This window comes from Astyanax mexicanus, chromosome 14 (genome assembly GCF_023375975.1).
Source record: "Astyanax mexicanus isolate ESR-SI-001 chromosome 14, AstMex3_surface, whole genome shotgun sequence".
Classification (NCBI taxonomy): domain Eukaryota; kingdom Metazoa; phylum Chordata; class Actinopteri; order Characiformes; family Acestrorhamphidae; genus Astyanax; species Astyanax mexicanus.
This window is the reverse complement of record NC_064421.1, coordinates 41,090,511-41,117,908: the sequence shown is the minus strand read 5'-3', so window position 1 is coordinate 41,117,908 and position 27,398 is coordinate 41,090,511. Positions and strand designations below refer to the sequence as shown.

At 40.0% G+C, this 27,398-nt stretch overlaps 2 protein-coding genes across 4 annotated transcripts; both read right to left on the bottom strand.

Moving 5' to 3' along the window:
* Positions 1-230: 230 nt before the first annotated feature.
* On the bottom strand, positions 231-8,221 carry zbtb8a (zinc finger and BTB domain containing 8A). Of its 2 annotated transcripts, none has more exons than XM_007257568.4 (4): positions 7,891-8,221; positions 4,881-5,707; positions 3,069-3,238; positions 231-1,165 (listed from the first exon to the last, which is right to left on the bottom strand). In XM_007257568.4, exons 1-4 carry the CDS (start codon positions 7,953-7,955, stop codon positions 854-856), a joined length of 1,374 nt encoding a protein of 457 aa, XP_007257630.1. In that variant the 5' UTR covers positions 7,956-8,221; the 3' UTR covers positions 231-853. The 2 variants fall into 2 exon arrangements, with proteins under 2 accessions (XP_007257630.1, XP_007257631.1); XM_007257569.4 differs by lacking the exon at positions 7,891-8,221 and adding an exon at positions 7,589-7,843.
* Positions 8,222-9,986: 1,765 nt separating this feature from the next.
* Positions 9,987-26,804, bottom strand: gale (UDP-galactose-4-epimerase). 2 transcript variants are annotated; one of them, XM_049463566.1, is made up of 11 exons: positions 26,650-26,804; positions 22,270-22,401; positions 21,358-21,473; positions 19,904-20,017; positions 19,392-19,568; positions 13,883-13,996; positions 13,728-13,794; positions 12,797-12,882; positions 12,177-12,254; positions 11,961-12,075; positions 9,987-10,538 (listed from the first exon to the last, which is right to left on the bottom strand). In XM_049463566.1, the coding sequence occupies exons 2-11, from the start codon at positions 22,388-22,390 to the stop codon at positions 10,474-10,476; spliced, it is 1,053 nt and encodes a 350-aa protein (XP_049319523.1). In that variant the 5' UTR covers positions 22,391-22,401; positions 26,650-26,804; the 3' UTR covers positions 9,987-10,473. The 2 variants fall into 2 exon arrangements, with proteins under 2 accessions (XP_049319523.1, XP_049319524.1); XM_049463567.1 differs by having other exon boundaries at positions 21,358-21,470.
* Between the last annotated feature and the right edge of the window lie 594 nt (positions 26,805-27,398).

Sequence of the window (27,398 nt, the reverse complement as noted above, 5' to 3'; positions counted from 1 at the left end):
GTGCACTCTGAGGAAAATGCAGCAACCCAGCTCAAAAACATATTTTGCAGAAATCTACCAATTCTAAACACCCAGTGGTCAAATTACCAACCAGAACTTGATCAAGATGCAACTTGCCAAAGGGCATTAAAACAAATCCTGATATTGCTATGCTATCCATGTTCATGTTCATGAGTGTCTGTACTGTTAGTTTAGAATAGTTTACACTTAAGAAGAATGAAAGCTGGATATAGTTTAAATCGTAACAGTTTTAATCCAAGGCAATAATAAATGTATAAATTTTCTTTAAAAAAGTAAAAATATAATAAATTAACATAATAACGCTCTTAATACAACACAATAATGATAAAAAGAAGATACATAAGTGCAAATTTGTTTTCACAAAACTGAAACGAATAAAAACAAAAAAAAAATACACTTGATTGTTCAAACTGTTCTGCAAAAAAAATTAAATAAAATCAAACACAAAATATTGTAGCGCATGGTTTCCCTTTTCCATCAAATCCTTGAGAATCTTTAGAAGTAGCAGGATTATTGTACAAGTGTAGATAAATAAGCATGTACAAACATTGTTTAAAATTACAGAAAATAACTGAGAAATTATTAAGTATTCTGCAAAATAGAACACTGCATGATCATCTTTCTCATATAACCAACAGTACACAATTACATAATTGTAATTTAAGCAACTGTGTTTGTGAAATAATCTATTTACATAATTTTATATTACAAGTATACATTTATACCATTATAGAACTTAGTATTTTCTTTGATTTAAACTTGAGAGAGTTTCCAAAGAAAGTTAAATTTAACTGGCACCAACTTCTCGCTCACACTCACACACACACACATTTTACTTGGCTGCAGCCTCCTCATCGCTGTCCTCCACTTCCTGAATAATTAGGTCAGTTCCTGAGTCTTCCGCCAGGTCATCGTCGTCCATTGCCCAGCCCATGTCCCTGTTTTCCTCTAGGTCCTCTTCAACGCCAAGCATCAGCCCAGGTTCCTCTCCATTAGTGTCAGTGGCGTCCGTCAGGAGGCCACTCTCGTGAATGCACGTTCCGCACAGCCGGTAACGGCGGGTTCCCTCACACACGACGCGACCGCTTTCCTCCGTTACCGGACACTTACACTTCCGACACACCAGCTTCCGTGCCTGATGGATCTGCAGGAAAAGATTTCAGTCACGTGCAATTCCCACACTCTAGCTAGAACCATTGGCGTAGGAACCAGGGGGGAATATTAGAAACAGGTGGACTTGTCCCCCAAAAATGACATTGTTTCACTCAACTCAGCTGTACTATTAATGAGGAGACAGACCGCTGTGTGATTGGGAAATTTCTTAACGCCAATCACGAAGCTGATTCAGGAATTAAGTTCCGCCTCTCAGTAGAAACAGCAAATCAGCTTGCTGGTGAGGGGAAGCTCCTCCCCTGCTGTGATATTTTGCAGCGGGAATGGAATGCAGCAGCAGCTGACTTTAAAACAGATATTGATATACAGGGATTTTTCTAAAAGAAAGGAAACGGAAATAACCATGTAAACTGTGATGACACTGTTTCTGACAGCTGGTTAAAAGGACGCGTCTCTGAATCAAAACACACAGATTAAACCCACACTGCAGCTGTGTGATTAATAAACTGCAGCGGTGTTAGTCAGAATTAGTCGGAATTAGCTAGATAGGAAGTTAAGGTTTTAAAAAAAAAGTACCTGTACCTGATCAGCTAATCACTAATTCATTTTCAAACTGTGTTTATTAATTTAGGATTGCAGGACTTACTGTAAGTCATAATGAACAAAAATTTATTTAGCTAAATTGTTATCGAGAAGATGGATGTAGAGGATAGCCAGAATTTAGTACAATATTTTATGTAGGTAGTTTAAAGCAGTTTCTTAACCCTGATCACTGTCCTAAAATTGTGTTTTCCACCATGTCTATCCTATTAGTTAACAAACAGTCCTTTAATGAGTTTACCTGTTACGGTACGTTCACACTGCAGCGGCACGAAGCGTTTTTCCCTCCGCCTCCCACTGTTTTCTATGGAGAGCGGCGGCAGTGTCGCGCAAAGAGCACTCTGGGAGGCGGTAGCCAATCAGCGCCACGCGGACATGACGTTGTCCCACACAAGCCACATGTGAACTGGAAACCCAGTTTTATACTGCTGAATACAACCACCAGAATTTTTAAAACAAGCGGGAAGTGCTCACATTGGCTTCAGCTTATAATTTATTCAGTATTAAAATATAAATTCAGAGGGAACTACACACATTAGTTGAGAAACATTATGTAACAGCATCGTATTCGAACACAGCACTGAACTACAACTCTACACACTCTTGCTGGTGGCAGACAAACATGTTGGTCAGGCGACACGCCCCAAAGCGGCAAGTGGGAGGCGGAGAAAGTGATTGGCCGCGATGCCGCACCGCTGCAGTGAGAACGTACCGTTAAAATCCCATAGCCCCCTATGGAGCCTAGATTAATCATTATGTATCTCCAACAGTTTAATAGACACATCATACCACCACTTACTTTATTAAGTGCATATAAAGCAGAGAAAGCTCTAGAATATGCAGAACAGTGGGAATATGCAGCAGAATATGCAGAACAGTGGGAATATGCAGTAGAATAACAAAATCGGTTATATTGTTTTAAATGTTGGGTGGTAACTGACCAGTTTTTGTCATATATGTATATAATTCAGACATTTCACGCAATATATATAATACCTACAGTAAATGTAATGTGGAGTAACATGTTTAGGTTGTAAAGTCACCTTTACTTGGAACTCAACAATTGTTGTTCTAAGACACTATAGGGTGGGCTTTGATTCATAATAGCAAATTTGTGTCCCCCAATATCAAACCCGCTCCTACGCCCTTGTCTTGAACTCTACCCAACACACCAGTTCTACCAGTGCTGGGAACTTGAAGGCTAGCATGTGCTTTCTCTAAATCACATGTAGCTCCAACACTTCATCAACCACATTCATACCCCCAACTACCATTTTCTGTTTATTTGAAGTGGTCTACACTTTCTGCCAGGAAGCCAGGCAGGTGTTTCTTACCGTTTCAAAATGGCTGCGGAGGTGCTCGAGACGGGTGAAGCGCTTGCTGCATGCCTGGCATGGGTACGGCCTCTCGCCCGTATGACAGCGCAGGTGTCTCTTCAGATCAGCCTTCCTCTTCACCGTGTGCGTGCAGAACGGGCACTTGAAGCGCATGCAAGGGTTGCTGTCTGAGAGACAGTGAGAAAGAGAGAAAGAGAGAGAATATGTTAGTAGAATACAAGAATAGAAAAAGAGAAAGAAGGAAAGAACTTTATCTTTCTCACATGCAGCATTACACTGTATATATGTACAAATGATGCAACTTATCCTACATTAAAAACCAATAATTCAGTACTTCTTCGAGGATATCAGACATTTAGATTGTTTACAAGTGCTCTGTATAGTGTTCTGGATTTCGCATGTAGGGAATTTTGATTACCTAGACTGCCTAGTGATGGAACAATCCCCTTTTTTTACATTATATACAAATACACAATAGTTTTCTTTCAAATTATAAAAAAAAAATTTGCACTGGTTTCAAATGAGACTTTTATTTTGACACGTACCATAGTGGATTAGCTGCAATGGCTAATGGCGAAATGGCAACGCTAACTGTATTTCTGCGCTGAATTAATCACTGTTTTTTTTTAAAACAGATTAATTTCTTAGAGCTGGTTAGAGTGGGTAGAATCAGTGCTTTGATATTCAATGTGGATTATGGCTGAAGTTCACTTAAAACTTATTACTTGTTACTTATTACCTTCACAACACTGGAGCAAAGTGTAAATCCGGATCATTGATGCATTTTATGTTAACTTTACGGCGGGTTTATTGTCCAGCTCAAGCTGCGAACTGGAATATGGATCGGTAAGTGGATCGGCCGCAGTCACCCGATAACCGTTCCGCTTACATTCTTAATATCGGCCCCGATACCGATACTGTATTGGATCGGTCTAGTGCTGGATGATATGGCCAAAATTTATATCACGATATATTCCTTAATTTCGGTCGATACTATATAATTTCGATATCGATATAAATATTTTGAAGGCCTTAGAAAACTGCTAAGAATCCCTGCAATGGAAATCTGTACACTACTGTCTGAAAATAGTATTTAAGTCTTTGAAACCTCCTTTCACAAAAACTTTATAATACTTAAGAAATAAAAAATTATCAAAATAAATCAATGCTCAATTTTATTTGCATATAGCAAAATAAAAACATGACATCCCTGTTAAACATAAGCCTATATAACTAAATAACAAAAAATAACTTTAAATTACAACAGACGCAGAGCGTCTTACTCTTTTGTAAACATATTTAACAGATCAAAACAAGTGTTTCAACTAGGATAACGAATACAAAAACCTTGAATCTGCTTGTCCTGGCTCCGTTTGGCTCCAGCGCGAGGCATTTTAGATGCGTAGCGGAGCGGACCCGAGCCTAGTCTAGCCTAGCCTAGCCAAGTCAAATCTAACCTAGCCTAGCCTAGCCTATGTGGCTACGTGCCTGTGTGATTACGTCATCACGCACAGACATAGCTCAGCAACGGAGGCTGATTGTGTTCAGCTCTGGGGCGAGCTTACGCCAGTAAAAAATGCCTGTCCATGTAAATAAAACATATCGATATACCACAAAAATTATATCACCGTTATTGAAACATTTCTTATCACGATAAATACCGATATCGAATTATTGTCCAGGCCTAGATCGGTCCAATCTCTAAGACTTTCACCAATCTCATTTGTAATCACAATGTGTGAGTCCAGTTTTTTTTTTAAATCATGCAAGACAATGCTGAATATAAGAGCCCCTTATATATGATCTTACCTTTGTTGAAAACACCCACCACTCCTAAAATAGTGGGCATGGTGGCATAGAGTTCATCTGCTTTGTGAGAAGACTGGAGGTCCAAGGGTGAATCGTCTGGAGCGTAGCGATGCGTGGCCGTTCTCTTCCTGTTCCCCCTCCTCCGGGGCTCCACCGCCGTGAACTGCACCGCCTGATCCTCCTCCATTCCAGAGTCCATGATGGATTGGGTCGGGGGGCTCTGCGGCAAGGCTGAGGACTGTGGGCTGGTCACCTCTCCAGGGTACTCATATTTAGACTGGTCGTCCTCCTCCTGCTGGTCCCAAAGGACGTTTTCATTGGCTGTGCTGACCTCGCAGGCCGTGGGCTCTTCACTGCCATCCTCACCACCGTCTCGTGAAGCGCTGCCATCCGACAAACACAGGTAGCGGCTGTCCTCCTCCTTGGTGCTGATCTCCAGGGAGGATTTGATGAAGGACTTGCAGTAGGCGATGACGTCATCCATCTGCAGGTAGCTGGCCGCTGACATCACCTCGATCATATTGGTGCTGTTAAGCTCCAGTTTTCCAGAGTACACAAAGTCCAGGATGATGGTAAAGATGTCGGGGCTAAAAGCGTCAAAGGAGGCACTGACGGGCTCCAGGCTGCTCTTGGCCCCCTGGGAGAGCAGCATGCGGAAGTAGCCGCTGCTGCCGAACAGGACGTTACGGTGTGCCCGGAAAAGGTGCCCCTCCACAAGGATGTTGCAGTCACAGAAGAGCTGCTTCCGTCTCTGTTGGTCCAGCTGTTTCAGGAGGCAGCACTGGTGATTGGCTGATATGTCTGCACTCGTGAATTTGTGGATCAGCCTGAAATAAGAAAAGATGCAGTTAAAGATGGCATGATTAAAAATTAGCTGGTTTTAAAGAAATATGTTGTGAAATTAGAGGTGGACAATATGCCCCTAAAATAATATCACGATATTTCAAAAAACATTACTCCTTGCTGAAGGCCTCTGACAACAGACTAATCCTGTCCCCTTTTTTAATTATTAAAAAATATTCAGACATCGAATTTCAATATATAAAATATTTTTATGTTCTAAATAATGCTGCATGCCATCAGCAGCCAGAGTCCAAGAAAGCATAATTGGCCATGCTCTCTTTGGAAGGGTAGATGGTGCTTCTCATTGATGTCAATTGAATCTCCATGCTTGGTAAAAAACTATGGGCAATATCTACATCAGCAAAAATAATTGAGGTCATGTTCATATACTTTATGATAGGTTGATAATGCCTTTATAATATTCCATATAATAATAATGTTATGTGACAAGTCTACCACAAACCATCATACCCACACAAAAAGAGCAGGTGTGGACCAGTTCAGCAATAGAGAAACCACATCTTACAGTAGGTACAGATGCAAAATGACCAAAATATATATAATTGATATCAAATTTAGCATAGACACAGCAGCTAGCCTTGGTTAGATAAAGTATGTTTTGCTGTTTGATATAAGCTAAGATATATGATATATGTTGATATTGAATTATTGTCTAGTCCCACTTGTAATATAAAAGACAATAAAAAATAAATTATAAAAAATAATTATTATAGTATATGCTTGTTTTTAGCCACCAACGTTAAAATCTAGGTATACAGAGTCAAATCGGCTCAGCCACAACATTTCCACTGAAGTGCTCCAGACCGTGGATCATAATTCACCCCAGCAGCCCATTTCTGGGTCATCCTCTCCCCTTCCCAGATCCTTTGTTCCATCCAGAAAGGAAAAGGGCTAAAACAGACACCCCTGCTTTCTGATTGGCTGTTACGTCTGTCAGTCAAGCGCGCTGGCTCTCGAGGAGAGAGCCGCACCCCGTGTTATTTCCTTTCCCACCTGTATTGCGACAGGTCCCGCCCCCTTGATGCACTGTGATTGGCTAATAGAACAGGACTGAAAGTCATGAGTGCGGCATCTGCTATAAGCTCCTAGTGCTGTCAATTATATTCCTAAAATGGGTGGGGACAAAAATAACACACACACCCCCGTTTCTCCCAACGGGTAACAGAATTTAGGATCGGGGTGGAGGTAAATAAAAAAGGTCGGGTGGTAAAAATCAGAGAAAAATAATATATATATATATATTTTTCTCTATCTTCTTTTATTTTATAGATTTTAATGTATATGATTAAACCTTGTAATCAGAACAGACAAGCACCAAAAATATATTCTATTTTTTTTTTACCAATATCTTACAAACATATTTTCATTTATATTTCATTATAATAAGTTAATAATTAGCTATAATATTTCGCAATTGATGTTGAAAAAGAGGTCAATCCCACAAAAAAAGAAAAAAACGAGCACGCCCGCCCGTGCTCCATTAGAGCAGCCTACACCCGTTTGAAAGGCGAGCTAAAACTAGCTTCTAACCTCCAGGACCTGGATAACGCTCACTAGCCATAATGTGTGTGTTTTTCCTCAGTTAATAAGACAGACGAGATAAATGTGTGGAATATTTGCCATAAAATAAGCTAATAATGTGGAAACGGGCAGCCGCTGGAAGCCCTTCATGTTTGAGCCCATCGACCTCCTTCCCTCCCCCTGTTCTCTACTAACTGCAGCAGCTAAACAGGAAAATACAGTAAAATACTGTGTCCACGGCACTAAATGCAACATTTTGAGCATTATCAACGAAATAAAGCGAATAAACGCCCATATTAAGGGTTTAAAGAGGGTGGGCTAACATGCAAACCACGCCCGGGGTGGTTCAGGGACTTAGCTCGGCTCCCACAGCCCGCGGTTAGCCCTCTTCTTCAGCGGGAGATCCTGCACTGCGCAGCGGCGGCGCGGTGCTCTCTCCCCGTGCGCGGAGCTCCGCCTAGCCCGCTGACTCCCTCCTGCCTGACCTCCGCCCGCCACCCACCTAAGTCCGCTCCGGCCCCGCTGCCTGCCTCTCTCTGCCTCTCCCCCGTCTCACACTCCGGGGCGGCTGTGCCCCTTCCTTCCGCCCCCTTTCCTCCAACAAAGCGGCATACAGCATACTCACTGCTGACCCGGCTCGCTCGGGGTCCGGTACGGTCTACTCGTCCCACTTTCGCAGACCATCTCCATGTCTTTAGGCTACTTTGGTCGGTTTTAGTGGTGGTGCTGTTTCCCACCCCCTCCAGCTTTAACTGATCACTTCCTGCTTAGCCCGAAAGACCGAAACCCGTTAGTGTGTGTGTGTGTGTGTGTGAGGGGGATAAAGCCCCCCACACGGCTCTTGCTGACGTGGGTGTTCAGAGAGCCCGCCAGGGCTGTGGAGCCACTTAAAGCACAAGTGTCCTCCTCCACATGCCCGCTCTCCGCTCGCTCCAGCCCGGCCACTCCACCCGACCTCTGCGCCTCTAACCCTCCCGCAGGAGACCGACCGCACCCGTCCGAGTCGTCCAATCTTACCTCGATATCAAATAACATTTAATAAATGTTGTTGTTTTGTATGCATCACATCTGTCAATGTTGACAATGGAAAAACAACAATTAAACAGCCTGGTATTAAAAACCTTGAATAAATGTTATTGTTTTGGTTGCATCCCATCTTTTAAAGTGGACAGAAGAAAAATTTAACCACCCTTTATTTAACATTGCCTAATATAGGCATTGGTTAGAGTGTTGAAATTCTGACAATTAATCGAACTCATTCAGTTTGAATAGTTAGAGCTCAGAATATACACCCACAATGGATAACACTATTTGTTTTAACTAATAATATTATTATTAGTCCCTCAAAACGTTGAGAAAACTATTTCAGGTGACACTACCTCATGAAGACACTGAGATTAAAATAGCAAGACTGTAGAATGCATCTTGAGCACCTGCATTACAGCCTGGTTTGGGAACTGCAACATCTCAGATCGCAAGACCCTACAGCGGACAGTGAGGACAGCTGAGCAGATCATCGGAGACCCTCTCCCCTCCATCACCGAGATCTACACCACACGCTACATCTGCAAAGCTTATGGACGACCCCACCCATCCCTCACATGTACTCTTCAGTCTGATGCCGTCCGGCAGAAGATACAGGAGCTTCCGAGCCTTTACTACCGGACTCTGCAACAGCTTCATCCACCAGGCAGTCAGACTCCACAACACACAGATCTGAACTAAACCCCCCACCACTCTTCACACACAGAAAGACTCAGCACACAGAGACTGAAATGTTTCTCTGTGTTTCAGTGTCTCAGTATCTTCATCCCTATCAGCAATGTTTGCTGCTTCTACCAAAAAAACACAAATTCTCTACATCAGTAACTGCTGTGATCATGTATGTTCTATACGTTACAGCATGTTAAATTCCTCTGCACCTTATCCTCACTAGAACATTTAACTTTACCGTGATGGTACTGCACTGTCTTGTCTTTTAAATTGTCTCATCTATTGTATTTATTTGATTTATTTTGGTGTTTTAGATTTATGTTGCTCTTACGTTACACTTTTGCAATTTGTTTATCTATTGTATTGTTGTAGCTGTACCAGAAGCTCTAAAAGCTCTTGGTGCAGATCTAGAGTGTAAAACCAGGGTAACCTAGCTGCTCCACCTAGTAGGTTTAAAGTTAGAGACAGAAGCTCTGAATCTGTTGCTGCACAGTTTATGATGGTCATCCTTTAGTCCTTCATCAGTGCAAACAGGATGCTGTTGGTGGACTATTCTCTGTCCAGCAGTGACAGTGAGATGTTTAAAAACTCCAGCAGCACTGCTGTATCTGATCCACTTATGCCAACATACACACACTAACACCTCATACACCACCACCATGCCAGTCAGTATCACTGCAGTGCTGAGAATGAACTATAAAGTGCCCTGCCAAAAATGAGAAAATTGACAGTGGGAGGAAAAACAAGGCTATCATCATTTTATATTTTATTAGTAATTATTGAATGAAGTAATACTGAACTGGGCTCATGTGCTGAATAAGAGCTGAATGCTAGAGTAATTCAGATCAACTTTCATAATAAATTTGGGTTTAGGCGACGGATAGAATTCACAGTTAGGTTAACAAACGTATTATTAGTAATTAACTAGTTATTCCAATGCTGAAACGTGGGCATAACACATGTAATGGCTGAAATACACAGCTTTATAAATGCACAAGATACAATATATATTTTTTTGTAAATCCCTTTTATTATGAGTTGCAAAAAAGCACCTGTTTTGGTCTTCTTGTATTTGGCTTCAATGCAGTTATAAAAGAAGTATAGTCAGATGAAAATAAAACAATCCCTTGTTTCCCAAAATAATTAAATTATAATTATTTAAAGAATTAAGTTAATCAACAGTATTGACAACATGACAAGGTACAAACAGAAAGATATGCAATGAACTTGGCCCTGGAAATGTTAAGTTAAGAATGGATTTGAATAAAGAAAATACAGGATCAATAAAGACACATACTAAGATTGGTCAAAGAGACAAAGGCTTGCTAATAATAATTTAAAAGTAATCAGGTAGAAACAGTACTGTAAGGAATGTAAATCATTCATTGTGTCATTGTTTTCATAGATTTCGTCTAGTTTAAATCAAGTCGTAGAAAAGTAATGGACTTCATGGCTCTAGGATCTTCTTCTCTTCAGTCTTCCTTCTGCATCAGCTTCACACCACATTCCCATTACTGAAGCCTGTGGGATTTTGGGACTGCCAGCGCCACAGGTCTTCACCTGTCAGAGCAAATAAACAGGAAATTGCATCATCAAATGTCAAGACGAAAAACTGAATTTATTTCCAGTATACAAATTTTTTCCAATAGGGAGTTGTTGGAATGGAATGGAATTTTATATGTGTAAATGTAAAGACGATATATGTATATGTAAGTGATTACAATTTTAGAGAGAAAGGATAAGTTTATTGGGGAATGCATACAATCCACTGAATAGAATCCATATCAATCCCATTAAAAGAAGGCTAGCTTAGATACAATATAAAATACAGTGGGTAATACAGTAGGAATACAGGTTCTGCATGGCATCCTGAAGCGCATTTAGCTAAAGATGTTGCAGTTGGGCCTGTAGATCGTGTACATTTTAAGGATGTTGAAGCTAGAATACCAGCTGGATACCACACAGGACTTGGATTCTCCATGAATGACAATGCAGTGCCACTCCGTAGCAGTCCACGTTTCACAGTCCCACGGCAAGTAGGGCTGCATGATATATCGTTTTAAGCATCGTCATTGCGATGTTAGCATTCGCAATAGTCACATCGCAGGACGTGCGATGTCACTTAAGGCAATTAAATCAAACACGTCATGTTGCAATGTTTTGATTCTTGACACAAGAAGTAGATACACAGCGTCGTCTCTGTGTCTGTGTAAATGACAGGCTGCTGCTGCCTAAGAAGCTTGAGGGTAACTGCATGGCCTCCATCCACATGGTTGGGTATGTGCTTGTAAACGCACGTGTCGAAAGCTGTTCGCCTCAGTCCAGCACAGTTTTGCAGCGCAGATATTTCCAGTTACAGCTGAATTCTTGCTTTTAAACCCAGAAAAACACTCATATTTATCTTTTACCTGCCTGATTAAAGGGCCGATTACTGTTATTTTGCTGTTTTCCTCAGGTTTTGAGAGCTCGGCACTGACTCAGCTCTTGATCGCTCCGGAAGCACGTGGACAGCACGTGGGTGGGGACAGGGCTGGTGACATCATGGACGCTGCATTGTTTAATATCGCGATAGAGATAGTCGAAAAAAGCACATTTTTGCAATGTAATTTTCCAATATCATGCAGCCCTAACAGGAAACAAGATTTCAGTGGCTAGCTGAAACTAGACTAGGTGGAGTAGGCGGTATTCAGTTTATCAAAACACCTAAATGGGCAGAATGTCTATGACTGTGTTGTAGAGACATGTCTAACAGTCAATGATCTAGAGATACACTACCTAAAGCATGTCTTATACACCCTGTTTTGATAGGGCAGCATTTAAAACACTTTTACTACTAGTGCCATTATTACAATTATTTACATATCTGCCTAAGACATAACTTTAGCAAGCAATCTTGATTTCGTTTTATGATTTTGTTAATAGATGTAGTACTAACTCCTCTAGAGACAGAAATTGAGTGAAACCCATTGAATTTATACGTACACATTCTCTCCAGGCCAAAATCAGCCTTCCATCCCAGCTCCTTCTCAGCCAGGCTAGGGTCTGCATAGCATGACGCTATGTCTCCGTTCCTCCGGGGAGCAATCTTGTACGCAATCTGCCACAAAAAAAAGGGCAAACCCAAGACATTTAGGAACTTTTAACTTGATGATTACAGAATGTCTACAAATGGACTGTATGGATCTGAAATGTACACACCTCATTTCCAGAAGCCTTTTCCATAGCCTTCACCATCTGCAGCACAGAGTAACCAGTTCCTGTACCCAGATTATACACCTGCAGAGAGAGATAGAGAGAGAGAGCAAGAGTAAGTAACACACAAGAAAAGACATAGAGACAGAGATTGAGAAACAGAAATTGAGAAGAGATTGAAAAAAAGAAGAGACTGGAAGAGAATAGATTAGAATGGAAAAAACTGACATATTGGAAGATAAAAGAGCAGAAAAGAAGGTATGGAAAGTCATTAGGCAGAAATAGAGGAGACTGAAAGAGGAGAAATTAGAAGACAAATAATGAAGAGTTTGGAAGAGAAAAGAAAAGAAGAGACCCGAAAAGAATGGACTAAAAAAAGACTGAAAGAGGAGACTGAGATATAAAATAAAAACTATGATTGGAAGAGAAGACTTTAGAAAGAGATTGGAAGTCTGGAAAAAGAAAAGATTGGAAGAAAAGGTATGAGGACAAGAGAAGAGAGAAGAGAGAAGGGGAAGGGAAGACAATGGCAGCAAAAAAACTAAGTGAGAGAAGACCAGGAGATCAGAAGAGAAAGGAAAACCAACAAAGTAAACAATGAGAAGACGAGTGAAGAGAAATCTTACCTTGCAGCCACAGTTGTCATTCAGCTTCCGGAGAGCAGCAATATGCCCCTTTGCCAAATCCACCACATGAATATAATCCCTTACTCCTAGAGAGACACGAGAGGAGATATTTCAAATGATCATAAATACCTGTGATACTGAAAAAAGCTGTCTTTTTATTCTATTATAATACAGTATATGCAATAAGGACCAGTATATTATAAAAAACACAAGATTCACCAGAAAAAAAAAAAAAAAACTTTTAGTGATCTTACTTTCCACTACCTCATAACAAGCGGGTGTTTTCTAGAAATAAAGCTGCACAGGGCTTGTATAGTTAGTAACATTGGCTGAGCTAACTTAACCTTAAGTTAGCCTGCCTTTCTCTGTAAAAGTTTTACTCACATGGGACTTTATTAGGATTGAACATTTATGATTAGAAATGTACTGCTGAAGGAAATTCATGATTAGAATAGCACCGCTGAGGTAAATGTGCTGTGCTTTGCTGATGTGATAAAAAAAATCATTTTCTATATATTTAATTGTATTTTAGTATTTGTTTTTTCTTAAAAAGCAAGAAAAGCAAGAAAAAACTTTAAAATAAGACTACATTTATAAAGGGTTTATAAATGGTTTACAATTAGTTTATTAAATGGTTACTAATTAGGTTGTAAATGCCCTAAAAATCATTAATAAGCAGTTATAAAACATACATAGAAAGGGCAACAATATAGATGGCTTGATTATTAATGATTATTAAAGATTTTTAAGGCATTTACAACCTAATTAGTAATCATTAATAAACTAATTGCAATCCATTTGTAAACCCTTTATAAAGTTAGTCTTATTTTAAAGTGGTACCAAAAAACTATGCGATTAATTTAAGGGTAAAAAAAAAACTCTATATTTGGTATTTTGCCTTTGGCCAAACATTTTCGTTCATGGTTATTACCTGTTCCATCGACTGTGTTGTAGTCGTTTCCGAACACATTCAGATGCTTTCTTCTCCCGATAGCAACCTTAAAATAAATAAAAATAAAAATAAGCCTATTACCAGAACTATGTCTAGAACATCAATCATATCATGGCTGTGCTCAGATCGGTTACCTGAGCTACATATGGTAGAAGGTTGTTTGGTATTCCTTGTGGGTCCTCGCCAATCTGTCCTGAGATGTGAGCACCGATCGGGTTGAAGTACCTGAGCAACACTGCGTTCCAATCCTGGAAGACAGAAAACACGGTCTGTAGCAGCTTTGTTTCTATAATTGTCAAGGTGTAAGTTTTGGGGATTCAGGAATTTAAAAAAGACCTCTCGGGTGAGAATGTGTAATTGCGCAAAAAATATGTGGAAGAGTACTTTTAAAGCATTATTTGTGGTGCGGAATCCTTTCAGAGTGGATGATCTTGATTTTGTCAAGAACTGTTCTGTTTAAGCTTACCAGCTCTATTCAGTTCTAATTATTTGTTTCTTTGATGTACATTGCATAAATGAGGAGATGAGTTATAGTATTATTATTTTAGTAATATTAATCCTGTTTTTAAAATGAAAAAATCTTAAGGACTGCTGCTTTACTTACAACTCAATAATTAATATTATTAAAGTGCTGTGGAGCTCCATAGAATTAAGAAAGCAGAATTTCACGATTATTCTTAGTTTCCATCATAATCCTATCTTTCAAATCTTCAACCAGAAGCCAGACTCTCATCAGAAGCTATGGGAAGAGTTTAGAGTTTATTTCTGCAAAAAGAGGATCTACTAATTTTTCGGTTGGGGTACTCACATTTTTTTTTATAATTTTATTTCTGATTTTTTCCCCATTTTCTCCCAATTTTGGGATATCCAATTGTCCCACCCCTTTGTTTTTTTTGTTTTTTTGGCCCAACCAACTCCCCCCCCCCCCCCTCTTCGGAGGACAATTAATACTTTATTTTTATTTATTTATTTATTTATTTAATTTTTTATTATTATTATTATTTTTTTTTATATATATATATATTTTGTGTGGATATAGTTGTGGGAGTTCAGGGTTGGAAGGATCGGAGTGTGAGGTACAGGAGGGGGGTACAAGAAGAAGAAAAAGAAAAGAAAAAAAAAAACCAAACTAAACAAAAAACAAACAAAAAAATAATAATAATAATAAAATAAAATAAACATAAAATAAACAAACATACATATATACACATACTCACATATCTAACTATACATATGCTTATACATATACACACATACATAAATATACATACATATTAATACATACACATAAATACATACACACACACGCACAGTTACTTCTATTCTATTGTTTTTTGCAAAAATATGTCATGTGTTACGGATTATGTCATGAAATGCCTACCACAATGGAGGCAAGAAACCGCCACCATGCCCCTGCGATCCAGAGGCAGATAGGGAAGAACCCAGTGGACCCAGACCATCCACAGCCCATTAGGAGCCCAGAAGACCCGCGGCCACACATCCCGATGGTAACCATGTGCACACCCCAGATGAGGACGGGGGAGACTCCAGACGAAGCCCCCATGGCAAAGAGCAAGAGTCCAGAGAGCCAAAGGAAGCGAGCAGCCCACCCCCCCGGCAGGCCAGCACCCCCTGCACGAGCCGAGCATGCGGCCCCCGAGATCCCAAGCACCCGGGAACAGCCCGACACCCGGCAGGCCCCCCCCGCCACGCCAAGGGGGCCCAAGCCACCCCAGGCCACGGCCACCAAGGGGGCGGGCCAGAGACCACATTAGGGCATCTGGCCACGCACCCATGGACCCACGGACGCCCACCCCCCCAGGAACGGCAGTGACGATCGGCGGAGAGCAGCGTGGAGCGGTAGGGAGGGCAAAAACCCGCCCTACGCAACCATGTCCCACAGGTGTCCATGCTCAGTCAGCCCCAAACCCAGGACCAACTGTTCACGCACACATGCACATTCACACACCCGTCACACACACATCCGTCACACATACACCCGTCGCACACGTGCACATTCACTCACAGACCAGTCACACACAGCAGTCACGCACACCAGTCACACACACAGAACATACATAAACACCTAATGCGGGCATGCGGGCACCAGTACCGAGCCAGCGGCAACCTAGGGAAGCAGCCAGCCCGGCCCCGAACAACCACCCGACCCACACCCCAGGCAGGGTGCACGAAACCAGGGTGTGAGAAGACCTGACCCCCCTCCTCCCCCCACCCAGCATGTTGCAGTGATATGAATGTGTATAATGAGAAGAATGAATGAAAGCTACAGTGCTATTAAAATTGGAGGGACAGCTGTAATATGAGAACTGAATAACAGCACCCAACCACACTGCCCCCCCAAAGGCCCTCATTGTCTAAAATGCGAAAATAAAATTGAGGAGCAGGGAGCACCTGCCCCCCAAAACCCTATGTGCAATATGATGTGTGTAAGCTGTATGATGAGTTTGTATGTGTAATGCGATGTTAGACTGAGTAGGAGTCGGGGAAGGGCCAGGAAAGGACCGAGGGGCAGAGGACTACCCCCCGGAGGAAGAGAGCCAACTACTGCTGGCTCACTAGGCACCCAGTTCCATACACCCAACCGCAGTACAGGGAAGGCAAGTCCAGGGTGTAGAGCGGCTACGGCCCCAGGACACCGCCGCTCTGCAAGACAGCGCCCCCATCCCCACACTGCAATACAACATAAATACACATCCCCACTCACATACAAAAGACAACAGATATTACACACACGCACACACACGCACACACACACACACACACACACACACACACAGACACATTTACACTCAACAACCCACTCTTTCTCATACACACACAGTGGTCCTGAGCCCAGGACCAACCGGTCTTAAGTGGGAGACTGCTGCTTCCCCACCTGAGCGCCCCTACCTCCCCACAGGGCACCCAGAATCCCGGAATGCCAACTAGACACCCCAACACGGACCAAACCACCACCCCCCACGACGGCGCGCCCAAGAGAGGCATAGACCCTCCCCAGCGCAGGGAGGGACCCAAACAGGCGACAGACGCCCACGGGCACCAGGGCCCCGGACTCCGCACCCCGACCGCCACAGGGGAACCCAGCCAACCGGACAGGGCCAGCACCCACCACCATGGGCCCCCCAGACCCACACCCCAAGACCACAAGAGCATACATCCAGGCCCCCCCCACCAACAACCAGGGCCCGCACACAGAAATCACCAAGCGGCAGCCACCGTCCCCAGTCCAAGAGCCATCAGACACCCGAATCCCCCGATCCCCCCCCCAGCCACCTGCCGGACGCACCAGGAGACACGACTACAGCCGCCCACCCCCATCATGTGATGGAGCTGATCAGTGGGAACCAGAGAGATTCAAATGTAGCCAATTGTTTTTTTGAGGTTGCAGACATTCTTTCCAGACTAATGTGGTCTAAAAGTAAATTTCTATAGTGATTTATGCATAAATCATTTTTTGATTTCCACTTCATGAGGATAGTTTTCTTAGCGATGCATAAGACAGTGAGAACTATGTGCAATATATTTGTTTCCATGTTTAGTTCACTTACATCACCTAAAATGCATAGTTTGGGTGAAGCTGGGATATTGCAATTAAACCAGGTAGATAAGTCTTCACATATCATCTGCCAGAATCTCTGAACAGGCATGCAAAACCATATAGCATGTATATAATTCTCAATATGATTGCCCGAACAGTTAGTGCATATATTTGTTTCTCTAAGGCCCATTTGGAACATTCTATGCCCTGTATAATGTGTTCTATGGAGAATTTTGTATTGTATGAGTTGTAAATTTGGACTTTTCGTCATTTTGAAATTGTTTAAACATATCTGTGTCCAAAAGTTCTTATCTGGGTTCATGGAGAGATCTCGATACCATTTTGTAATTGGGAGGGATATTGAATCATTAATTTTGGATAATAACTTATATATTTTTGATAACAATTTAGGAGTATAGAGATTCATGAACTCTTTTATCAATACTGGGATTTCTAATGTTTGATTATTTAAATTAAATCTTGCTTGTATAATGGACTTCAATTGTAGATACTCCAGAAATTTGCTACTGCTAATTTCGTATTTTGAAATAAGATCTTCAAATGACATAAAGGTCCCCTCCTGTATAACACGGTGATGGGGACCCCTTTGTGCGTCCCCATCACCGGTGACGCCCGTGACCCTTGGAGGATGCGGACGAGCACACGCCTCCTCTGACACGTGAGAAGTCAATCACCCCTTTTTTCGAGCTGCTGCTGATGAATCATTGCCTGAGCAGCTAGCGCGCTCGGAGGAAAGCACAGCGGCCAGGTTCCGATTCATCCGCTCACAGACGCCTCGTGATGCCCAGCGCCACGTGATGGGGAGAGAGCGGCATCTACTCCCTCTAAGCACCGGCAGCTGATGGCAAAGCTGCATGAGCGGGGGTTCGAACATGCGACCCCCCGTTCACAGTGGCAGCTCATTAGACCACTGGACCACTCGACGCCCACTCGGTACTCACATTTATGCTCCTGCCTAATTTAGTTTAAATAATTATTGCACACATTTTTTTAAAACCTTTTAAACTTTATTTCACTTCTCAAATATCAGTGTTCGTCTGCTATATAATATATATTTAACTGAAGGTGCTGATCCGGACAACAAATTATTAATAAAGGATAATCATCAAAACTATCAGTGGTTCCCAAACTGTTTCATACCACCTACCATCAAACCGCGTGGCCTACCATATTATCATAAGCTTTTAATAATGGGTAGAGTGTGTGTGTGTGTGTGTGTGAGTGTAGGAGAGAGAGAGAGAGAGAGAGCTTAATAGGTGGCTTCCTGGATTAGCTAAGCGGCTAGGCTGATAAAAGTGACAATGCGAGCGGCCACAAACACTTACAACAGACAACTTAGGGCGACATGAACTATGTGCTGCCTAATTAGTAGGGGTGTCGCGTTTTCGATATTTCATCGAAATCGTTCGAAATTATGTCATGTCTCGAGCATCGAAGTCAAAAAGAGGATCGACGATCCCTCCCGCAAATGGTGCAGCACACTGTAGCCGACGCCGCTGCTCAAAGAAAAATATAAAAAGAACAGTTGTTTTGTCTAGCCTCAAATATGTTAATAGTTTTGGTACCTTAAGGAGCATCTTTCTCTCAGATAAAGTTAATAATATATCTTTATTAAAGAAAAAAACTTGTCATTCTCAGGGACTGAAAAAGTCTTAAAGTCTTATTTTTCATGTTTAACTGAAAACTTATAACTTATTAACTTGTATCAAGCCCACCTTTTGAAATAAGATATTGTAAATTTGATGAATCAAACCAATGACTGACCATAGACTAATCTAAAACTGGCATACAAAATCGAGAATCGAATCGAATTGAATCGTGACCCTAAAATCGGAAATTAAATCGGATCGAGGATTTAGAGAATCGTGACACCCCTACTAATTAGCACACAGCATGGGCATTCTCAATGCAAGTGTACCGCAGTCTATACTGAACATGAGAAGTAAAGGCCTTTTGATTGTTGTTTTTCCCCAGAGATTGATATACTCAATAATGTCAGCTTGCTCATTTTTTAACACAGCATTTTTAACACCCCTAACACACTAACACACACATTTTCCTACCTTCTCTGCGCTGCACTGATCGCGGATCATCTCCTCGATGAAGAATTTGGTCTTGCCGTAAGGGTTTGTGCAGCCACCGGCTGGATGCTGCTCGTCGATAGGCAGTTTCTGAGGATCCCCGTACACCGTCGCCGAACTGCTGAACACCAGATTATGGACCCCGTGAGCCTGCATCACCTGACACACAGACACAAACACACACACAGACACACACAGACAAAGAAGGACAAATTTTAATGGACATCACAGCTTGGTACAGATGCCCTCAAACCAGAAGCAAGCTGTTTACGGCTCCCTCACTAATGACGGACAATAGCAGCCAGCTGTCCCGAGCCCTGGGTGTAATTAATAACAGTTGTACAGAACAGACCCGTTCCATCAGAAACAAAACACTATTGCTCAGTGTTCCTAGCAGAGCTGGGAACAAGTAATTTATTGGTCTCTAATCTCAACATATAAGTCCTCTGGACTTCCATTAATTGTAGCCAGGCTGTTTACCGTCAAGAATTTACCTCCAGCAGGTTGATGGTGCCGGTGAGGTTGACCCTGTAGTAGCGTAGCGGCTGCTCCACAGATTCCCCAACCGCTTTCAGTCCAGCAAAGTGCATCACTGCATAGAAGGAGTGCTGTGGTACACAGAAATGACCATGCAGTTACACAGTATCAACAATAGGGAGCATTAATAACAGTCATTGGATGTAACACTAAGTACAAATAAAATAAAAATAAAAAGAAGAGACAACTTCAGTTTCTGAATCAGTTTCTCTGATTTTGCTATTTTTAGGTATATGTTTGATTAAAATGAACATTGTCCCTTTATTCTATAAACTAAGACGTTTCTCCCAAATTCCAAATAAAAATATTGTCATTTAGAGCAGTTATTTGCAGAAAATGAGAAATGGCTGAAATGACAAAAATGATGCAGTTCTTCATATTCATAAAGGTTTCAGAAATAGTTCAGAAATCAATATTTGGTGGAATAAGCCTGGTTTTATTCTAACTTTATGCCACTCCTGCTACAAAAATAAAAACAGTTCAGTTTGGTTTGATGACTTGTGATCATCCATCTTACTCTTGATTATATTCCAGAGGTTAAAATCAAAGAAACATTTTTAAGTGGTCTCTTATTTTTTTCCAGAGCTAGCTGTAAGAAAAGTAAATATAAGAAAAAAGTAACAAGAAGTACCTGTAGGTTACGATTCTTTAATATCACTCTAAATTAACAGTAACAAAATGGAAAAATTATTATAAGTTTACAGACTGTACAGCAGGGGTGTCCAAACTACGGCCCGCTGGCCATTTGCGGCCCGTTTCCTTTTTTGGAGCGGCCCGCGAGGTATTTTAGAAATAGAATGAAAGTTGGCCCGCTGTTAAGCAGGTTTTTATAATGTGAGATTCAAAGTTTGAACGCTAGGTGTCAGAAACGGGCCAAAGAGTCGGAGAGGGTGCGCATTTCTAGTGCAGAAAATCGGGGCAAAAGAGTCTAAAAGCGGAGAGGGTGCGCATTTCTAGTGCAGAAAAACGGGCCAAAGAGTCTAAAAGCAGAGAGAGTGCGCATTTCTAGCGCAGAAAAACAGGCCAAAGAGTCTAAAAGTTGCCGTAATTAAGGAGTTTAATATTAAGAGACATCATTTGTTTTATTACAGAGTCTGTGGCCCGTGACTTCAAATATATTTCTCCTTCTGGCCCCCAAGAAAGAAAGTTTGGACACCCCTGCTGTACAGTAAGCTTGTATTCCTGTATTTTCTTAAAAGAAACAAAACGCTCCAATAATTGACAAAATATAACTTTTTGCACTGTAAAACTATGAAACCTAATTTCAGACACATGTCAGTTCTGGCTGATCATCTACATTTGGGGTTAATTGGATTTTTTTCATAAAATTATCCCTTTAAAGTAAACCTGAGCTGAATTGAACTGAAATAAACTGATATCTACAGAATGAGGACAGTGTACATGTTGTGACCTTTTTAAAGATCTTCTCGAGTCCGGGTTTGTCCAGCAGGTCCAATTCATGGAACTCAATCTTGGTGTCCAGAAATTTCTCTATCCTCTTCAGGCTCTCAGGGACATCTCCTTCTCCTCAATGCAAAGCACACAAGCACAGTCGGCATCACACACAGACAAAGCAAAGATAAGACATGACATACTAACATAATAATACTTTATAGCAAAACATTGCTGTTACACAAACCTTTATCTCTATTTTTACTGTTTTTCACTTTTTGACAAAACATGAATCTGGCAATGGTTTTTGCATTGTGAAAATTGTTTTTCATGACGAATGGACCAAAAGGAATGTTCTAAAAAGAAGATAAAATAATCATAAATAATCAAATACCAAGAATTATGGACTTATTGGTGTCAGTTTCTCTGAATTTAGCAACCAATATTCTTCACCACCGTTATGAAAGCACCTTCTATATTTTTCTGCTTCAGAACATCTTAACAACTTGAGGACTGACTGTTAAATTGCTGTTAGGGAAGTTCCATATCATATATCAAGTATTGAGTACACAATAATACTGTGCATGTTTTTTGACAATAAAAAACCCTCTACACCATGTTTATATTTTTAAAAGCATTTAATTCAGTACTGTGGCAGATTTTTCCCCAGAGGTATCTTGAAATTTATTTGTAACACAAAAAAATTATTATTGTGTCATATCCAAGATGCCAAAAATGCCAAGAATATTGTTATCACAAAAATACCCTCAAATATTGTGACATTATTTTCGGGCCATATCACCCACCACTACTTGCTGCTGGATCATCAGAGTTATCCATTTCACCAATCAATTGTTTTACCGTTAAGTATCTGCAGTCACACATCTGCTAAATCCACACAGGTAAGCTCAGTCAGAATGAGCATATTTACCTCGGACAGCATTGCTGAAGTTATCGATGACCACAGGCTGATAACCGGCCTCAATCAGCTCCACCACACAGTGACTGCCTATGTAGCCCCCTCCACCCGTCACCAGCACCTTCTGCACCATCCTGGCAGCCTCTGAAACACAAACACACACATAAATGGATGGGTGACTCCATAAAGTATTACAGTACCTCATGTTAGTAATGCAAAATTTTTTTACATAAAAGACGTGTTTTTTGTGTGTCATTTTTATTGTCCTGAGGTGTGATGTGATATGAATAAAGTACGAAATATAAACGTTTCTAAAATACCTAAACTGTATGTAATATCTTTTTGCATTATTTTAAATACTTTTACTTTATTATTAAGTTACAATATTAAGTTTTTAAATGTATCAGATTACCACAGTAAAGATCACAGTAAATACAGCTCTGGAAACAATTAAGAGACCACTTCAGTTTCTGAATCAGTTTCTCTGATTTTGCTATTTATAGGTTTATGTTTGAGTAAAATGAACATTGTGGTTTTATTGTATAAACTACAGACAACATTTCTCCCAAATTCCAAATAAAAATATTATTATTTAGAGCATTTATTTACAGAAAATGAGAAATGGCTAAAATAACAGAAAAGGTGCAGAGCTTTAAGATCTCAAATAATGCAAAGAAAACAGGTTTTAAGATTTAAGATTTTAAGTTTTAAGAGTTTAGGAATCAATATTTGTTTTTTTAATCACAGTTTTAATGCATCTTGGCATGTTCTCCTCCACCAGTCTTACACACTGCTTTGGATAACTTTATGCTGCTTTACTCCTGGTGCAAAAATTCAAGCAGTTCAGTTTGGTTTGATGGCTTGTGATCGTCCATCTTTCTCTTAATTATATTCCAGAGGTTTTCAGTTTGGTAAAATCAAAGAAGCTAATCATTTTTAAGTGGTCTCTTTTTTTTCCAGAGCTGTATATTAAGGGCATTGTAATGAAAACGCTGTCCTGTGGCATGGCAATGGATAATCATATTTCTAAACAAGACAGGGTGAAGGCCAATTATAGATTTGAATCTTTTTTTCAACTAGTTATTAAGGTTAAAACTGTGTATTCACTCAGTTGACAAAATGTGCAAGATCAATTTTGTTAGGAAATTTATCATTAAAATAATTACTTTGTATGTATGTAATGTCACACTGCAGGACAGTTTATGTCTAAGATTGTGAGAAAATATTATAAAATATTCTTACATTTTAAAAATAAGTTTTGCCTTCACCTTCTTAACCAAAGTTTTTCAGGAAACACAAATAAATTACCTAAAAAATATATGAGCAGATGATTTAGGCAATAAAGTAAATTTCGCCCAAAAATAAGGTGATTGATTTAAAAAGCTGAATATATTTGGAACAAAACCTTGACAGACAAGCTGTAGTACATATTGACGCAAATGGAACAAGAATGCGTGTCGTTGTGGAGGCGTGTCCGCCTATCCCTTCTTTGACGTGTGTGTGTGTAATTTGTCCCCACCCTATCCTGCCAGCAGTTTAATGCTAACATGCTGTCAGAGCTTCCACCAAAGTGGACGTGGCTTAGTTCACCTGTACTGCATGTAATTACCTGGCTGCTTCAGACTGTATGGAATGAGATTAACTAAAAATAACTGTTAACTGCACTCACTGCTGGAAGCCATCAGTGTAAATGCTGTAGGCCTGTCACAATAATTACTTACTTTAAACACTTCATACATTGTACAATATATGTCGAATATAATGACTTCAGTATTACTCTTCATGTTTTTTTTTAGAAAGGAACATAAGAGGGCATATTAATAATAATAATAATAATAATAATAATAATAATAAGGTATGCTGGCTTTGTTTAACAACAGTGATTTTATTTTATTTATATTATATTATGTTTATTTTAGATATTTAACATTTTTAACATTTTTATTAAAATTAAAATTAAAATAATAATATTTTTATTTAATAATTCAACATTTATTGCTTCTTTAAAACCTACAATTTCATCACTATAGTACCCCATCATCATGCTATCATTGGCATAAAATGATTTTAAAAATGCTTATAACATTGGTTTATCGCATTTTTTGTTAGGACAGTACATCGTCCAGACACAAATCATTATTGTGACGGGCCTAGGTGTACATTAATAATGCATTTTTTTGTATTTCACTTTACATTTCAGAGAAATCTCAAGTGCTAAGTGCTAATTAACAACATTAACAACAGGGTTATGAAGTCAAAAATATTGCTAAATAATTGACTTCATCATTTATCTTAAAATAGACATATTGTGGAACTTTCTCATATACAGAGTGCAGGTTTTTTAGAGAGTGAGAAGCAGAGACATGTGAATGGATCTCTTTGTATGAACCCATGAGTCTTTTTACCCCCTCTGTTCATCAGATTCAAGATTCAAATTCCAAAAATTTTCAAACCAAGGCTGGAAAAAAGTATTTAGCTCTGGAAAAAATTAGGAGACCACTTTAGTTTCTGAATCAGTTTGTCTGATTTTGCTATGTATAGGTAAAATGAACATTGTTGTTTTATACTGTATACCACAGACAACATTTCTTCAAAATACCAAATAAAAATATTGTAATTTAGAGCACTTATTTGCAGAAAATGAGAAATGGCTGAAAGATGCAGAGCTTTCAGACCTCAAATAATGCAAAGAAAACAAGTTCATATTCATAAACTATTCATAAAGAGTTCAGAAATCAATATTTGGTGGAATAACCCTGGTTTTTAATCACCCTTTTTATGCATCTTGGCATGTTCTCCTCCACCAGTCTTACACACTGCTTTTGGATAACTTTATGCCACTCCTAATGGTTTGATGGCTTGTGATCATTCATCTTCCTCTTGATTATATTCCAGCAGTTTTTAATTTGGTAAAATCAAAGAAACTCAGCTTTTTAAATGATCTCTTATTTTTTCCAGAGCTGTATATCTTTTATGCATCATTTTAGCATGTATTCATTTAGCAGTAGTGATGTATTCGCACTTTCTGCACAATGCATGCCTTTATACCAAACGCCAAAGGCCTAGAGGTGCCAAGTTACTTGCCAAGACTTAGTGGAAAAGCATCCAACAACTTGTGCTAACTCTGGATCTGAAATGTATTAGGTTCTATCTTTTGTTTTTGGTCTAGAATAAAAACATTATTTTTTAACTAAAAAGTGCATTTTCTGAAGGTAACATTGCCAAATAGCTGCAAATAAAATTAGATCACACTTCCACACGGTTGTAATGCTGTTTTAGGTTGCTGTGATGGTGGTAGGTGGTAGCTATAGTGTTGCTAGGCTTTGTGGTGGTTGCTATGCATTTCCTAGTTGTTTCTCAGTTGGTTGCTATTGTCATTCAATAGTCGATCAACCTTTTTTCAGCTCCAAAAATCATACAGGAGTACTTTGTAGTTCTCTTATTACAGACTGTGGTCATGTATCTGTTTCTCTGCATATATCAGACAGACAGACAGACAGACAGACAGACAGACAGACAGACAGACAGACAGACAGACAGACAGACAGACAGACAGACAGACAGACAGACAGACAGACAGACAGACAGACAGACAGACAGACAGACAGACAGACAGACAGACAGACAGACAGACAGACAGACAGACAGACAGACAGACAGACAGACAGACAGACAGACAGACAGACAGACAGACAGACAGACAGACAGACAGACAGACAGACAGACAGACAGACAGACAGACAGACAGACAGACAGACAGACAGACAGACAGACAGACAGACAGACAGACAGACAGACAGACAGACAGACAGACAGACAGACAGACAGACAGACAGACAGACAGACAGACAGACAGACAGACAGACAGACAGACAGACAGACAGACAGACAGACAGACAGACAGACAGACAGACAGACAGACAGACAGACAGACAGACAGACAGACAGACAGACAGACAGACAGACAGACAGACAGACAGACAGACAGACAGACAGACAGACAGACAGACCCACAGGAGAGACCACCACAGCAACACCAACTACTATTATTTTGGTGGTGGGATAAACCCATTAAACCAGCACCCAGCATCTTCTATCAACCCAGGATCTGAAGTTTGTTAGATTCTTAAATCTTCTATTTCTAGTCTAAAATAAAAATTTGTAACAGTAATAAGAGCAGCGAGAAACAGAGAAGAAGGACATCAGCTGACCCAACACAAGTAAACCACAATAAACACATAAAACATGAATTAAGAGGAAATACAATGTAAGGAACTGAATATAAGAAGAGTTCAGACAGAGAGTAAATCTGACAGCACAGACAGAGAACCTGCAGGAACTCTGCTCCACTCAGCTACAATCATTAGTACAACAGGAGAGAAGATCACTCACAGAACTTCAGAGAGGAGGATCCGGACAGGGAGAAGCCGGGCTGATCTGTGAGGAGGAGGAGAGAGAGAGGAAGAGCTGAGCTCCTGAATCACTTTATTCATTCTCTCTTCCTCCTCTCACAGAGACGTGGAGATCTGTGAAGTTCCTTCAACACAGTCAACATCTCTCAATACCTCCACTTCAGTCCTTCAAAATAAAAGTCTCATAGAGAACAGAGCCCATTTTACTTTATTGAACTGGAGAAGAGCAAATCAATATATTTTATTCAATTAAAGAAAAGCCTATCTATATTTTTATTTGATTAAAGAAAAGCCTATTTTTATTTTTTAATCTCTAATCTCTAATTGTATTTGACTAAAGAAAATCCTATCTCTATTTTTGTTCTCGATCAAAGAAAAGGCTATCTTTATTTTTTAGTTAGTTAGTTTTAGTTTTAAGTTAAGCCTATTTCTATTTTTCATTTCATTAGAGATAAGCTATTTTCTCTATTTTCTTTATTTAATTTTAACTATAGAAGCGCCTATCTCAATTTTTATTTGATTAAAGAAAAGTCTATCTCTATTTTTTATTTGATCAAATAAAAGGCTATATTTATTTTTTATTTCATCAGAGATACGCCTATTTCTATTTTTTATTTCATTAGAGAAGAGCCTAACTCTATATTTTTTAAAGGCAGTTGTTCTTTATAATGTACGAATTAATGATTTGCAATAAAAAAAAATTACAGTGGCATCCACTGGTCACACAGT

Bases quoted from the DNA above. Each gene is read 5' to 3' on its own strand.
- zbtb8a (XM_007257568.4), bottom strand. From the start codon at position 7,955: ATGGAGATGGTCTGCGAAAGTGGGACGAGTAGACCGTACCGGACCCCG. The intron at 5,708-7,890 runs GTGAGTATGCTG...TTCTTATTTCAG, and splicing joins CCGAGCGAGCCGGGTCAGCA to GCTGATCCACAAATTCACGA. The intron at 1,166-3,068 runs GTAAGAAACACC...CTTTTCCTGCAG, and splicing joins TCCGCAGCCATTTTGAAACG to ATCCATCAGGCACGGAAGCT.
- gale (XM_049463566.1), bottom strand. From the start codon at position 22,390: ATGGTGCAGAAGGTGCTGGTGACGGGTGGAGGGGGCTACATAGGCAGT. The intron at 20,018-21,357 runs GTCACAACATGT...TGTGTACCACAG, and splicing joins TCGAGAAGATCTTTAAAAAG to CACTCCTTCTATGCAGTGAT. The intron at 13,997-19,391 runs GTAGGAAAATGT...TCTGTCTTCCAG, and splicing joins ATCAGTGCAGCGCAGAGAAG to GATTGGAACGCAGTGTTGCT.